Source organism: Mustela erminea, chromosome 16, assembly GCF_009829155.1.
Source record: "Mustela erminea isolate mMusErm1 chromosome 16, mMusErm1.Pri, whole genome shotgun sequence".
NCBI classification, from domain to species: domain Eukaryota; kingdom Metazoa; phylum Chordata; class Mammalia; order Carnivora; family Mustelidae; genus Mustela; species Mustela erminea.
This window is the reverse complement of record NC_045629.1, coordinates 65,711,103-65,723,762: the sequence shown is the minus strand read 5'-3', so window position 1 is coordinate 65,723,762 and position 12,660 is coordinate 65,711,103. Positions and strand designations below refer to the sequence as shown.

Here is a 12,660-nt window from a genome sequence, read left to right as displayed (position 1 = left end):
GTCTCTGCTGCCCCGATTTCTTTTCCAGTGGACACATCGGTGGAGGGTAAGTGTTGGACATCAGAGCTGTGAAGACCCAAGCCATGCCTATCACTTGACTGGTTTACTGGTCCAGGAAAAGGACTGACCATGGGAGGCAATGAGAGTGCTGAAGAAATGAGCAGAGATCTGTAGCTTTCAAGCCTTCTGCATCCTCCCACAGGCCCAGATAATCAAGGCATAAATATCCTCTGAGAAATGTTTTACAGATGACAGAAGAAAACTGGGGTAGGTAAAGGTGTTTTCTGGTTTTTTTTTTTTTAAAGATTTTATTTATTTGAGAGAGAGTGAGAAGGAGGATGAGGGACAGGGAGAGAGAATCTGAAGCCGACACCGCACTGACCATAGAGCCTGACGCGGGGTTTGATCCCACAACCACAAGATCATGACCTGAGCTGAAACCAAGGGTCAGGTGCTTAACTGACCTAGCCATCCAGGCAGCCCAGGTAAAGGTGTTTTGAAATAGAAAACCAATGCTCTCAGCAACTTCTTATATGATATTTCTGTGTAAATAAAAACAATGTGCCAGATGGTGACTACCCTTACCCAGGTGAGCCCCAAGTCATCTATAGAATTGTCAAATCAGTATGCTGTCCAGCTGGAACTAATGTAACATTGTACTTAATTATACTCGGATTTAAAAAGCTTAAAGAAACCAACATACACACACACACACACATATATCCTTACATATAGATGTATGTGTGTATATGTATATACATAATATAAGAAGTCGGAAGATAGAAATTAAACGTGAACAGGACTATGCTTTACTGTATGTCAATCACACCCCAATAAAGCTGTTTACAGTTAATGTAGGGGGGCCTGGGTGGCTCAGTAGGTTAAAGCCTCTGGCTTCAGCTCGGGCCATGAATCCAGGGTCCTGGGATCTAGCCCTGCATTGGGCTCTCTGCTCAGCAGGGGGCCTGCTTCCCCCCGCCCCCCCCCCTCCCGCCTGCCTCTCTGACTACTTGTGATCTCTGTCTGTCAAATAAATAAATAAAATCTTAAAAAAAAAAAGTTAATGTAAATAGTGGTTACATCTGAGTTATGAAAGATTACAAGCAATTATCATTTTCTTCTGCTAGTATTTTCTACATTTTCTTCTGTTGTATTTTCTAGACTTTCTTGACTTTATATGCATTACTTTAGTACCATAAAATATCAAAAGTTATTTTCAAAAATCTTCCACAATTCATTCAATTTGTTTGATGTTTGTGTCATTCTCTGCACCTTATAAAGAGTTTCCACATATTTAACAGCAGAAGGAAATATATTATATGAGAAAGGATAAAACAGGTTCTGAGGTAGTTATAGGACTTGTTCAATGTCAAAGATCTAGAAATTAGCAGAACCAAAATGGGAATCCCAGATCTCCTCTTCCAAATCCCATGACTTCTGTTTTCTTCTGCTCACTGCTTGCTGCCTCCCATGGTCTAAGCATGTTCCACTGACTGCATAAATGCCCCCAAAGTTCTATACGAAGTATAGAACCAAAGCAGTAGAGTTATCATACAAGACTTGAGCAAAAAGTGGGGCATCTGGGTGGCTCAGTCAGTTAAGCATCTGCCTTCAGCTCAGGTCATGATCCCCGAGTCCTGGGATCGAGCCCTGCACTGGGCTCCTTGCTCAGTGGGGAGCCTGCTTCTCCCTCTCCCTCTCCCTGCCTCTCCCCCTGCTTGTACTCTCCCTCTCTGGGTCAAATAAATAAATAAAAGTCTTTAAAAAAAAAAAAAGACTTGATCAATAAAGCTACTATTTTTTGTTCAAACTCAGTACTGGTGGAGGGGAGAGATGAGACTAACCAAGCAAAGGCCGGAAACCAATGAGGCCCCATCAGAGTGACAGGAAACCTTTTCCTCCTGGTGGCCACATCATACACTCTTGGCTTCACTTCAACCCTCTTCAGAAAGGGTAAAGGAAACTTGACCAAAATGGGACCAAACCACTCAGGGAGGGAACGTACAGATGGAAACAAACAACAAAACGAGGCTAGAGGTGTTCAGACATTGCCCACTTGGAGGTACCTTCATTCCCGCTGCCGCTGCTGGGCCACTGGGGTCCACGGCCTGGATGTGGCATGGCTTACTTCCTCGTACCACAAAGCCCCAACCCACGGCATCACCGACAATCTGGAGAGGAAAACCACAATGAGTAATTGGCAGATGGTCTCTAGCAATTTGCCTGTCCTTCCAAGAGAAAGAAAACCAGCCCAGGATTAAGGTGCACGTCCTGACATCTCTCTCCTCTGTTCTATCTGAACCTTGTGGGAGAACACGACAGTTTGCTTCTAACCCAAACACAGGTGTATCAATGTAGAAGGAGGGGGGGGGTCAAGAAAATACCTTTTTGGCAGAAAGACGCTTCCTCTGTGAGGTGTACTCATCAGTATGTAACCAGCAGATCGCCTCTTTCTTAGGCTGCTATGCAATTTAATATCAGACTCCAATGGAAAATTTAGAAGATCGTGAAAACATGGTTGAAATTTCTCTCTAGACCCAAGTTCTGTTACAAATTTATTCTTTTTCCCCTGGATCCAATGATACTTTCCTGGTGATCTTGTTATATCCGTGAAGTCCAAAGGAACAGTTTAAATTACCAACGGTGCGGAATATGAGGAGTTTCAGCTTTTTTGAAACACAACTTTGTCTACCAAGAAAAGTAAGTGAATAAGTACTTAAAGTTCACAATTTACAAGGAAGGGCTGTTCCAAATGTGTTCGAAACTAGAGGGTGCCTTTTCCTACAGAATCATTACACTTGACAGTTACATTCCCTGGGCAGCTCCCAGACATGTCTCTAATACATAACCCAACTAAAATGCAGAAGACACACGTTCTCAATTACTAGCAATGAGGGCATTTACATTTAAAACCAAAGAGAAATACTTACAAATATAATCAACTGTTTCTCGTATGCTTGAGAATGATGCAAGGCAGGAAAGCAAGCGCAATTTTGGTGAACATTCTCAAAAAAAAAGTTTAGACCTTCCATTGGCTTTAGGTTTTGCTGGTTACTAGTTCCTTATACCTAATTCACTTCCAAAATATAGTTTACCTTTTACAGACATATTTCCAATGCATTTTTTTCATATTGATGGGTTAGGACTGACCCCATCTTTATTTTAACTCCTCGGTGCCCAGAATGTGAGGCAGGCCTTGACAAATATTTGAGAAAGAGAGAGAGAGTGCAAGCAGAAGCATGAGCAGGGGGAAAGGCAGAGGGAGAGAGAAAGGGAGAAACAGACTCTCTGCTGAGCAGGGAGCCTGATGCGGGGCTCGATTCCAGGCCCCTGGGATCATGAGCTGAGCTGAAGGCAGACTCTTAACCAACTGAGCCATCCAGGTGCCCCCCAAAGTTAGAAGTCTGAAGGAAGAGTAGAAGTGCCTTCAAGGCACGTCCACGTGGTTTTGTGCAGAGACTGAGAGAAAGAGGCGGAGAATGGAGAGTGTGTGAGGTTCTGTCAAGCAAAGCACTTCGATTCTGTTTAAACAAACCCAGTGGGGCTGGTAGTTCTAGAAGGAAGCCTGGAGGACCTCCAAGAAGGGGCCGGTGGCCAGGAGGGGCTCACAGGTACGCAGTGCTCCAAAATCCAGGACTTGTATAACTCAAGACATGCTCAGCATTGTCAAAAGCACCATTACTTGTGGTAGAACAGATTATCCCATAGTTTTCTTTTCTCCCCTAAAGACTCCTGTAATGTCTTAAGTGAATTTTGGGATTAAATGTAACACAGAAGGAATTATTGGCATTATTTGCACTGCCATTTGCCTTAAAGACTGTAATTATATCAGACTAAGTATATAGTGGAAACCTTTTCTTAAGGGCACATCAAAAAGAGTTTAAAATGCTGTATTAATCATAATTCATGTCAAGTCCTAATGCATTTTAGTGCCCAAGGGTCAAGAAAATCTATTCTCATAATAATGCCAAAACAAAAGGGAAATTAGAAGGTTTTCAATTCTGTCCCTAAGCTACACACTGATTCACTGACACGTTGACAGGGCACAGAGAGAAAGCATGAGAAAAACCCAAATGAGAAGCCTACCGTGAATGTCTTCCTTGCGTACGGAGCCCCAGGAGTCAGGAGTTCCTCCGAAGTTACAGGTCTCTTCAACACTGTAAGAAAGACACAAAGTCAAGGTGAAAACCCTTCTGCTCGTTTGTTCATTCATGTAGCGGATATTTACTGAATGCCTCGTATGTGACCGTCCACAAACAAGCATGGCAAGGATCCCCACCTCACAGTGTACCTTTCTAGCCAAACAGAGACAGAAAACATGAGCAGGACAATTAACCCTAAGCCCAACTTAGAGACTTCTGGAAAGAAGAAATGGCACAGGCATGCGTTGATATTTTTCTATCAAGAAAAAGTTTCCTAGTGCTCACGCTTCTTTCTTTTGAATCCTGACAGGTATTCAACAGGACAAAGTTAAGAGAGAGACTTGACTCCAGCAGTCCCATAGCCATGTTTCAAGAGCTACCCCCCACAACATACGGCACACATCTCATCTCGCTCATGGAAGCTTTACTTATTTCCTGATCAATACCCTGGACTACATGGACACGCTCACTGCCTCTTGCCCTGAGGAATGATGCTAGAGGAATGTTAAGCATATTCAGCGTGTGCTAGGCTCTATGCTAGGTGCTCCAAATATATTATCTCATTTAGTCATCACAAAAGCTATCTAGCTAGGTTCCACATTATCCCTATTTTATTAGTGAGACACCAAAGGTTTAGAAAAGTTAAATAGCTTTGTCCAGGATCTCAGCCCTCAAGGGTAGCAGAATCAAGATTCAAACTCGGGCACTGGATACCAAGGCCCAGCAGCCACTGCGATATGGGTCCTCCCATGCTCTCTTTCTCCATGAGCAGAAGATGGGCTCAGAAACTCCAGAAGGCAGTGGTGAGTTGTCCTCCTAAGACGTCTGTTCTTATCAGCTCGCCGCTGTTGCCCAGGAAGATGGCAAAGCCAGCAGCCAATCCCTGACTTGCAGGCGGCCAGAAATTCTGCCAATACCCTAGTCCCTCCTTATCTGTGGGGGACACATTCCAAGACCCCCAGAGGGTGCTGGAAGGCACGGATAGGACTGAGCCCTAGAGATACTACATTTTTTCCTCTGTGTACATATTCATGATCAAGTTTATTGTAGAAATGAGTCACAGTAAGAGATTAACACCAACCCTAACAATAAAAGAAAACAATTAGAACAATACGCTGTAATGAATGTCTCCATCCATCCTGGGCTCACTAAGAACTTGAGAGGGGGCTGCTCTAGACATCCAGAGAAGCCAGCAAATGGGGACCCAGGGAGCCTCCTTACCTAGTTAGACAGAGATCATAACCTTGGGTATCCCAAAGACACATGAGGGGCCAAGGCCAAGCCCCTAACCTGGCAAAGTGCCAGCCTTCAGTTCCCTTGGCTGGCAGCATTCAGAGGTCAGGGGCCAGTCCTAAAACAACGGTACAGCAGAAAAAGATAAGGCGGCACAGGGCAAGACCTCAATGAACCACCAGGAAGCGTGGCCCTAACAGACCCTCTCTCTGTCAAAGGCTATGAAGTGCTTCTCGTTAAGAGGACAGGTGGCTGAGATGACTGGTTGCTTTTATAAAGCTCATAAAAGAGAATTTACATTCTCCCCAAAAGAGGAAGCAGGTCGAGTATCAAAGAAAAGAACCTCTCAGATGAACAGGAGATAAGAGAAGAGGTCCACGGTTGAGAACTCAGACTTTTAAATTTCCTATCAGAGAAGTCCCCCCCCGCCAAAAACCACTTCTGGGTGTATGAATTTGGATACAGAAAGCACACTGTACTGTAATATTTATTATTACTGTAATATTACCATGATATTACTATATTTTTACTGTAATATTACTGTCCACTTCTTTAATATACATAATCTTTCTTTTTACTGAGCTATAATTGACATCTAAAACTATATTAGTCTCAGGTTACATCATAATGGTTCAATATATGTATATATTTTTGGCAAACCATCACCACAATAAGTCCAGTTAACACCTATGAACTCACGTAGTTACAACCTTTTGTTTTCTTATGATAACCTTTAAGATTTATTTTCTTAGCAACTCTGAAATGGACAATACAGTAGTACGAACTATAGGGGTCATGCTGTATATTACACCCCGGGACTTACTTATTTTCTAATGGGAAATTTGTACTGTTTGCCCATCTTCACCCGCTCCTCTGGCAATGACCAATCTGTTCCCTGGATCTGTGAGTTTGGGTGGTTTTTGTTTTTTTCCCATTTTCATTCCACATATAAGTGAGACCACATATTTGTCACGTCGCATAAGGCTCTCAAAATCTACCCAGGTGGTTGCAAATGGAAGGATTTCCTTTTTTATTGTTTTTAATGACTGAATGATATGCGGTTCTGTCGTATCCCTTGTCTTCTTCATCCATTCGTCTAGCCATCGACCCTTGGGTCGTTTCTGTGTCTTGGCTTTTGTAAATAAGGCTGTGATGAACGTGGACATGTGGATAACCTTTCAAGCTTCCGTTTCCTACCTTTGGATAAAGACCCAGCAGCAGACTTACTGGATTATATGATGGTTCTGCTAGTTTCCGGAGGAAACTACTTCCCACGGTGGCTGCACCCATTGGCCTTCCCACCAACAGTGCACGAGGGTGCCCTTTCCTCCACATCCTTGCCAACACTTGTTATTTCTTGTCTTTTGACAACAGCCATTCTAACAGGTGTGAGATCACAGCTCGTCGCGGTTTTAAATCACACTATACTGTGATATTTGACCACCATACTAATAAAATAAAATAAATTATAAATTAAAATATTTTAATACACTTGCCCTTTCTTCTGTTGAAAACTATAGAAATCTTGAAGCCCGTGGAATTATCCTTTAGCTTTCTCTTTTTGTGTCCTTTGGAAGGTATTTGCTCATTACAAGAACACCAATCACGGGAATATCTGGTAGCGCTGTTTTATTTTTTTTTTTGGCTGGCTTAGGGTATTTATACACAGTACTAAAAAAAAATACATCCAGATGTAAATATAATGATTAATTTTAAATGCCTTACTGTGAAGCCCTGCTTATCTGCTTGTGAAAAAAAAAAAAATCACACATGAGCTCACTGCACCCTGGGAACCCTCCCAAGAGGGAGAAGCATGTCAGAATATGGGTAAGACGTAGGATTTATGAAGCACAGTTAAGACAATTGAGACAACCACAATGGAGACCCAAAAAAGGCAACCTGACCTTTCTTTGTTGCCTCCTTATCAGCATACTTTCCCTTTGAGCCAAGGCGGGAGGAGAAAGAGGAAACAGGGCAAACCCACCCAGGAAAGGTGGATGTGTAGTTCATTTAAGTAATTAACACTTCGCTCTGACTCTACCATTGTATGCAAATGCAAGCAAAAAAAAAAAAATGGCTTTAGCCTCACTGACCCTGTTCTGAAATTGAACTCTACTGCTTCTAACTCTAGGTTACACCTGTCAGATTTCGATCTAGGCTTCGAAAAGCCTATTTCTAAGAATACGGTTCTCCTTTCTCCTTCTACCTTATCAGCAGTGCTTGTTCATTGGAAAACACAAGGGGGCTCAATGATTTTCTAGCCAGAGTCAGTGTGGAAGCCAGTTTCTTCATTCATTATGATTTTACTCTTCCAGCTAACCCTCCAGAAGGTAGCAAAAAAATGTTAGATTAGGTAAAATACCCATTTGCCTAGATAACATCCTTACATAACAGTTTCTCCTAAAGCCCTTTGATCAATATCTATTTGTCCTTACTAACATGTATATTCTCTCCCCCCTCACCCAAGAGAGATGATGGGTTCACTGAGGGAAGGGGTCATGATCTTTCATCTTTATATCTCCAAATGTGGTGATGAGAGAACAACATGAGCCAAAGGAACAAAGTTCCTTCCCTGAAGGAGATATACTGGACAGGGCGTGAAAAAAAAGGGAGTTGAGGGTGTTTTTAAGGCAGTGATTATTGGCACGATGGGCCATGCAATCTAACCCTGGCAGAGCGGTGGGTAAGGGGCAGTGAGAAGCCTCCTGTATCTGGGAGTTACAGGAATCTGTGGGCTGAAGAACCAACAGGGTCTGGGTCGCCTGGGTGGCTCAGTGGGGTAAAGCCTCTGCTTTCAGCCCAGGTCATGATCTCAGGGTCCTAGGATCGAGCCCCGCATCTCCGTCAAATAAATAAATAAAATCTTAAAAAAAAAAAAAAAAAGAACTGACGAGGTCAAGGAAGAAATGTTTTTAAGCACGAGCTCATCACCCATCTTTGTGCCTACCTAGACTTTTCTTTCTGGAATGTAAAGGCCATGGAGTTCGATGAGTAGGATCAGAAATGCAAGGCACCAGGAGTCATGTTCAGAGAGCACAGGATTTGCACAGATCTGTGCCTCTTCTTTGGGGGCTGCTGGGACCCAAAAGATCTTTGCATCTGCTCAAACCCTCTTAGGAGTGTGGGGCTTCTCCCAGATGCCCGGACTGCGGATATCTTCCACTGTCTTCCCAACCGCCTCTGGAAAGAGCTGCCTTGCCCAAATTCCTGCCCTCCTCCCCAAGGGCAGCTGACATCGAATGAATGCTCAAAAATGAGGGTTGACAGGCCTGGCCATGTCACCCCAAGCTGGGACAACTCTGAAGGGCCACCCAGACTCCAGAGCCCCCCCTGCAGTCAGGGGGGCAGCCTGACCCTCCCTCTGCCCAAACCTCCACGTTTCCCTTCCGTTCGAGGGGATGCTGGCACCAGATTCCCACTCAGGAGTCTCCCCCAACCCCAGCTGAGAATCTGCTGCCCCAGAGGGACCCCGCCTGCACACCCGCCCCTGCGCCCCAGTCACCGCCAGAAACGGGGTTGCCTTTCGGCCACTCACCGGACTTGGGGTTGCAGAGCACCGGGGGGCTGCCGCTCAGGGTGGGGCTGCTGCTGAAGTAGCCGCTGCTGCCGCAGCTGCTCATGCTACTCCTCCGCACGGCAGACACGATCTTGATCTCCTTGCTGGGGCTGACTGTGCGGGCGGGAAACACGGCGGGTCACGGGGGAGCTCGCCTCCCCTCCCCCGCGCTTGGCCAGGCCAGCCGGTCAGGAAAGGGCACCCTGGCCTTGGAGTCAGAAAAGCAAGAATTTGGGCACCTGGGGGGGCTCCGTCGGTTAAGCGGGGGCCTTCGGCTCGGGTTCTGATCCTGGGCGCTGGGATCGTGTCCCGCCTTGGGCTCCCTGCTCAGCGGGGAGCCTGCTTCTCCCTCTGTCCCTGCCCCCTGCTTGTGAGCTCGCTCTCTCTCAAATAAATAAATAATCTATAAAAGGAAAGAAAGAAAGAGAGAGAGAGAGAGAGAAAGGAAGAAAGAAAGAAAGACAGACAAGAATTTTAACTGCAGCCTGCCACTCCTTTCAGTTCTTGGAGCCTCTACTTGCCCAGCTGCGAAGTGGGAATAATGCGGTCCCACGGGATAGGTAGGAAGAGTGGATTACGCGACGAATGGGAATGTACTCAGGCGCATAAAATGTTATTTCAAGAATGACGGAGCCTGTGCTGAGCAGTCCTGGAAGGATTTAAATTACCTCCCGGCTTGACACTTCTCGGAGTAACGGTAATAATAAAGCCTCCTGATTTAACATGAAGTCACTAATCACCCAGAGCCATGGAAGAGGGAGATTAAAACACAAGACCATGTATTCAGCTCTGAAAGTGTATGTGGGGCAGCAGTCGGGTCTGGTCCTCTTCGCCACAGAGTGTGTGGCTCTCAGCAAGGGAGAGGAGAGAGGAGGGTGTACGGTCAAGTGACAGAAGCCGCGGAGAGTCCCCGCTTAGTGCCTGGAACGTGGGAAACAAACAAATGCTGGCTTTTGTGGTGACCGTGTCCCCTCTGCCCTCCTTTTCATCACTGTCACTTTCAGGTTCTATCGGGACCACAAGACACAGGCAGAGCTTAGTGCTAGAAGAGAATGGCAAGAGTGACTCTGCATTGGCAGAAGGCTGCAGCCCGAAGGGGACACACGGCTGGGGTGTCTGCGCACAGACGGGGCCCCGGAGCGGCTGCTAGTCCTCACTTTCCCTGCGGGGCTCTTGCTTCCTTCTTCCTGCCGCCCTAGCTCTGTCTGCAGGATGAGGGGGGTTGGGCAGAAGCACTGGCGTTAAGACAGAACTGGCGTGAGATCCAGCTCTGTCCACCCTTTTCTAGCTCTGTAACCTTGGGTAAACCCCTCCACTGCTCCATGCCTCAGTTTCTCCACCCACAAAATGGGAATAAGAAAAGTCCTTCCTCTGAGGGTATAGAGAGAATTAAAGAGGAAAACTACGCAAGCAAGCTTAGCTCAGTGCCAGGAGGCACAGGAAGGTGTCAATATGGCTGCAAGAGTTCTCACTGCTTCCTGCCGTAAGTAACCAAGACACACATTTTCACTGTGCCCTGAGTTTCAGGCAAAGCCCAGATCGTGCAAACCTTAGACCAACCAGTTTCTCGGGTTAATCCATGCCAAATTTTCAGAGGGGTTGAAGATAGCCATTTAAGCACTCCTGCTTCTTCCGAAGAAGGGCACCTCAAGTTAACCTTTTCCGGATGAGCGGGGTTATCTTTGCGGACCCCTGTCAGTGTCATTTCTGGCAGGGGTCACTGTAAATATGGGACTGCGTGACCTTCCATGTGATGTCCTAGGCTTTATGAGCTCCTCTGCTTGCTTTTCACAATTTGTCTTTGTTCTGGGTCACCCCTTCATGCCAGGTTGACAATCAGTAGTCTTTTAGTTGAATATGCCCTCACAAGTCCTTATTCACCATTAAAACATAGAGCTTGTCAGTGCTCTGATTTAGAAAACTGGATCATTAATGATATGTAAGAATTGTTTACAAATGAAAAGTAAATAAGGTAGCGTGAGAGCTTAAGAAAATCTCTATCACGAAAAAACATAATTTGATATAACTATGTTTTCATGACATCTAAATGGACTGCCCAGGAACAATATGGTCATGCTGGGTCCCCCCCCCCATACTTTTTGGTTATGAATAAAAAAAAGGTGCCGGAGAACAGCCTTTCACAAAGGTGAGGCATCACTAGTTCTCAAAAGACAAACACACGTGATCACATACACAATGAAACTGACATACCGGACATAAAACTGGTAGATTTCCGATTGTCATGGCTCTGCTTCCTCAGGCAGAAGGGGCTGTCATGAGTTTCCTGAGACGAGGGCGATTTTTCATTGAGCAGCTCCATCAGTCTGCGCCTCCGCCGGAAGTTCATTCTGAACTGGTAGAGAAGGTTGCTGTCCACGAATGGGTGCTTGTTGGACACTGGGAAGGAGACACAACAGACAGGCATGTCTCGTGTCCTGGCCACAGAGCACTGCAGCTAGGAGACTCTCCAGCAGGGGCAAAAGTCTTTGGAAAGAGTGTTGTTCTCCAGATGCCACATGAGCTTGTAGTCCACACACCATCTCAGGAGCTTTCCACGTGCCGTGCACTTTAAAAATTTGCTAACCAGGGGCACTGGGGTGGCTCAGTGGGTTAAAGCCCCTGCCTTCGGCTCAGGTCATGATCCCAGGGTCCTGGGATGGAGCCCCACATCAGGCTCTCTGTTCAACAGGGAGCCCGCTTCCCCTTCTCTCTCTGCCTGCCTCTCTGCCTACTTGTGATCTCTCTCTCTCTGTAAAATAAATAAGTAAATAATCTTTAAAAAAAAAATTTGCTAACCCATTCCTTGGGGGAAGTTGCCTGACTTCACTCCCGATCTAAAGTCATACTCTTCCTGGTGTTGTCTGAGCCTCTTTGCAACCTCCCACTGAGCACCTACCACATGGAGCCTGCATTGTCTGTTCACTTCTCTGCCTTGTGCACTCAGCTCTAGGCTCTCTGGGGCAGTGATCATGGCTTCATGTGGTCATGTGTCCCAGTGCCCAGCAAAATACTAGTCTCATAGCCATATATCCGTGTATTTTTAAAGTTTTGATTTTGAAATGATTATAGACTCAAAGAAAGTTGCAAAAATAATAGAGAGACTACATATAATTTGTTTGTTTGCTTTGGTCGGGGATGGGGGAGAAGTCCATCTCTTTCTTCCAACTAAGTCCCTCTGCTTAAGGGCCCAGACTGTGTCTTAAGCATTCTGGCAACCTGAAATCCTAGACTACCCCATGTTTGGCTCAGAGTAAGTGCTCAGTAAAAGACTGGTAGTGAACAGTCTGCAATGGGTAGTAGTCGGGTAAGCAGTATGTCCAGAACACAGCTAACTTTAGACTATTTATGGTGAGTCTGTGCAACAGCGCTCACCTTAAACCAAGGTGTGGGTTCGTGGTAGGTCATGAAGAAGTTACTAGGGCATAGGAAATTGGAATATTAAAGACAATGCATCTCTAGTCTTTCCTAAACTAAGTAAAGTCCCTTTGAATCTTTTCCTTTCTTCTGAAATGATATCATCCCAGCTTTTTTGTTGTCCATTCACCCATCCAATTATTCAACTCACATTTATTGACTTAGGTTGAATAACTTTTGTGTACATTTTTTTGTCCTGCAATTATGAAATGATGGTAAAAAGAGATAAAAGGGGGGCGCCTGGGTGGCTCAGTGGGTTAAAGCCTCTGCCTTCGGCTCAGGTCATGATCCCAGGGTCCTGAGATTGAGCCCCGC

General features: G+C 45.5%; 1 protein-coding gene across 2 annotated transcripts in view; it reads right to left on the bottom strand.

The window, feature by feature from the left end:
- Window positions 1-12,660, bottom strand: part of DEPTOR (DEP domain containing MTOR interacting protein) — a 131,767-nt gene that overhangs the window by 30,653 nt on the left and 88,454 nt on the right. For both annotated transcript variants that reach the window (XM_032316931.1, XM_032316930.1), the window contains exons 5-8: window positions 11,143-11,328; window positions 8,911-9,045; window positions 4,087-4,157; window positions 2,067-2,171 (exon numbers count right to left, since the gene is read on the bottom strand). In XM_032316931.1, the coding sequence (XP_032172822.1) occupies window positions 2,067-2,171; window positions 4,087-4,157; window positions 8,911-9,045; window positions 11,143-11,328 (497 nt within the window). The remainder of the gene's footprint in view (window positions 1-2,066; window positions 2,172-4,086; window positions 4,158-8,910; window positions 9,046-11,142; window positions 11,329-12,660) is intronic.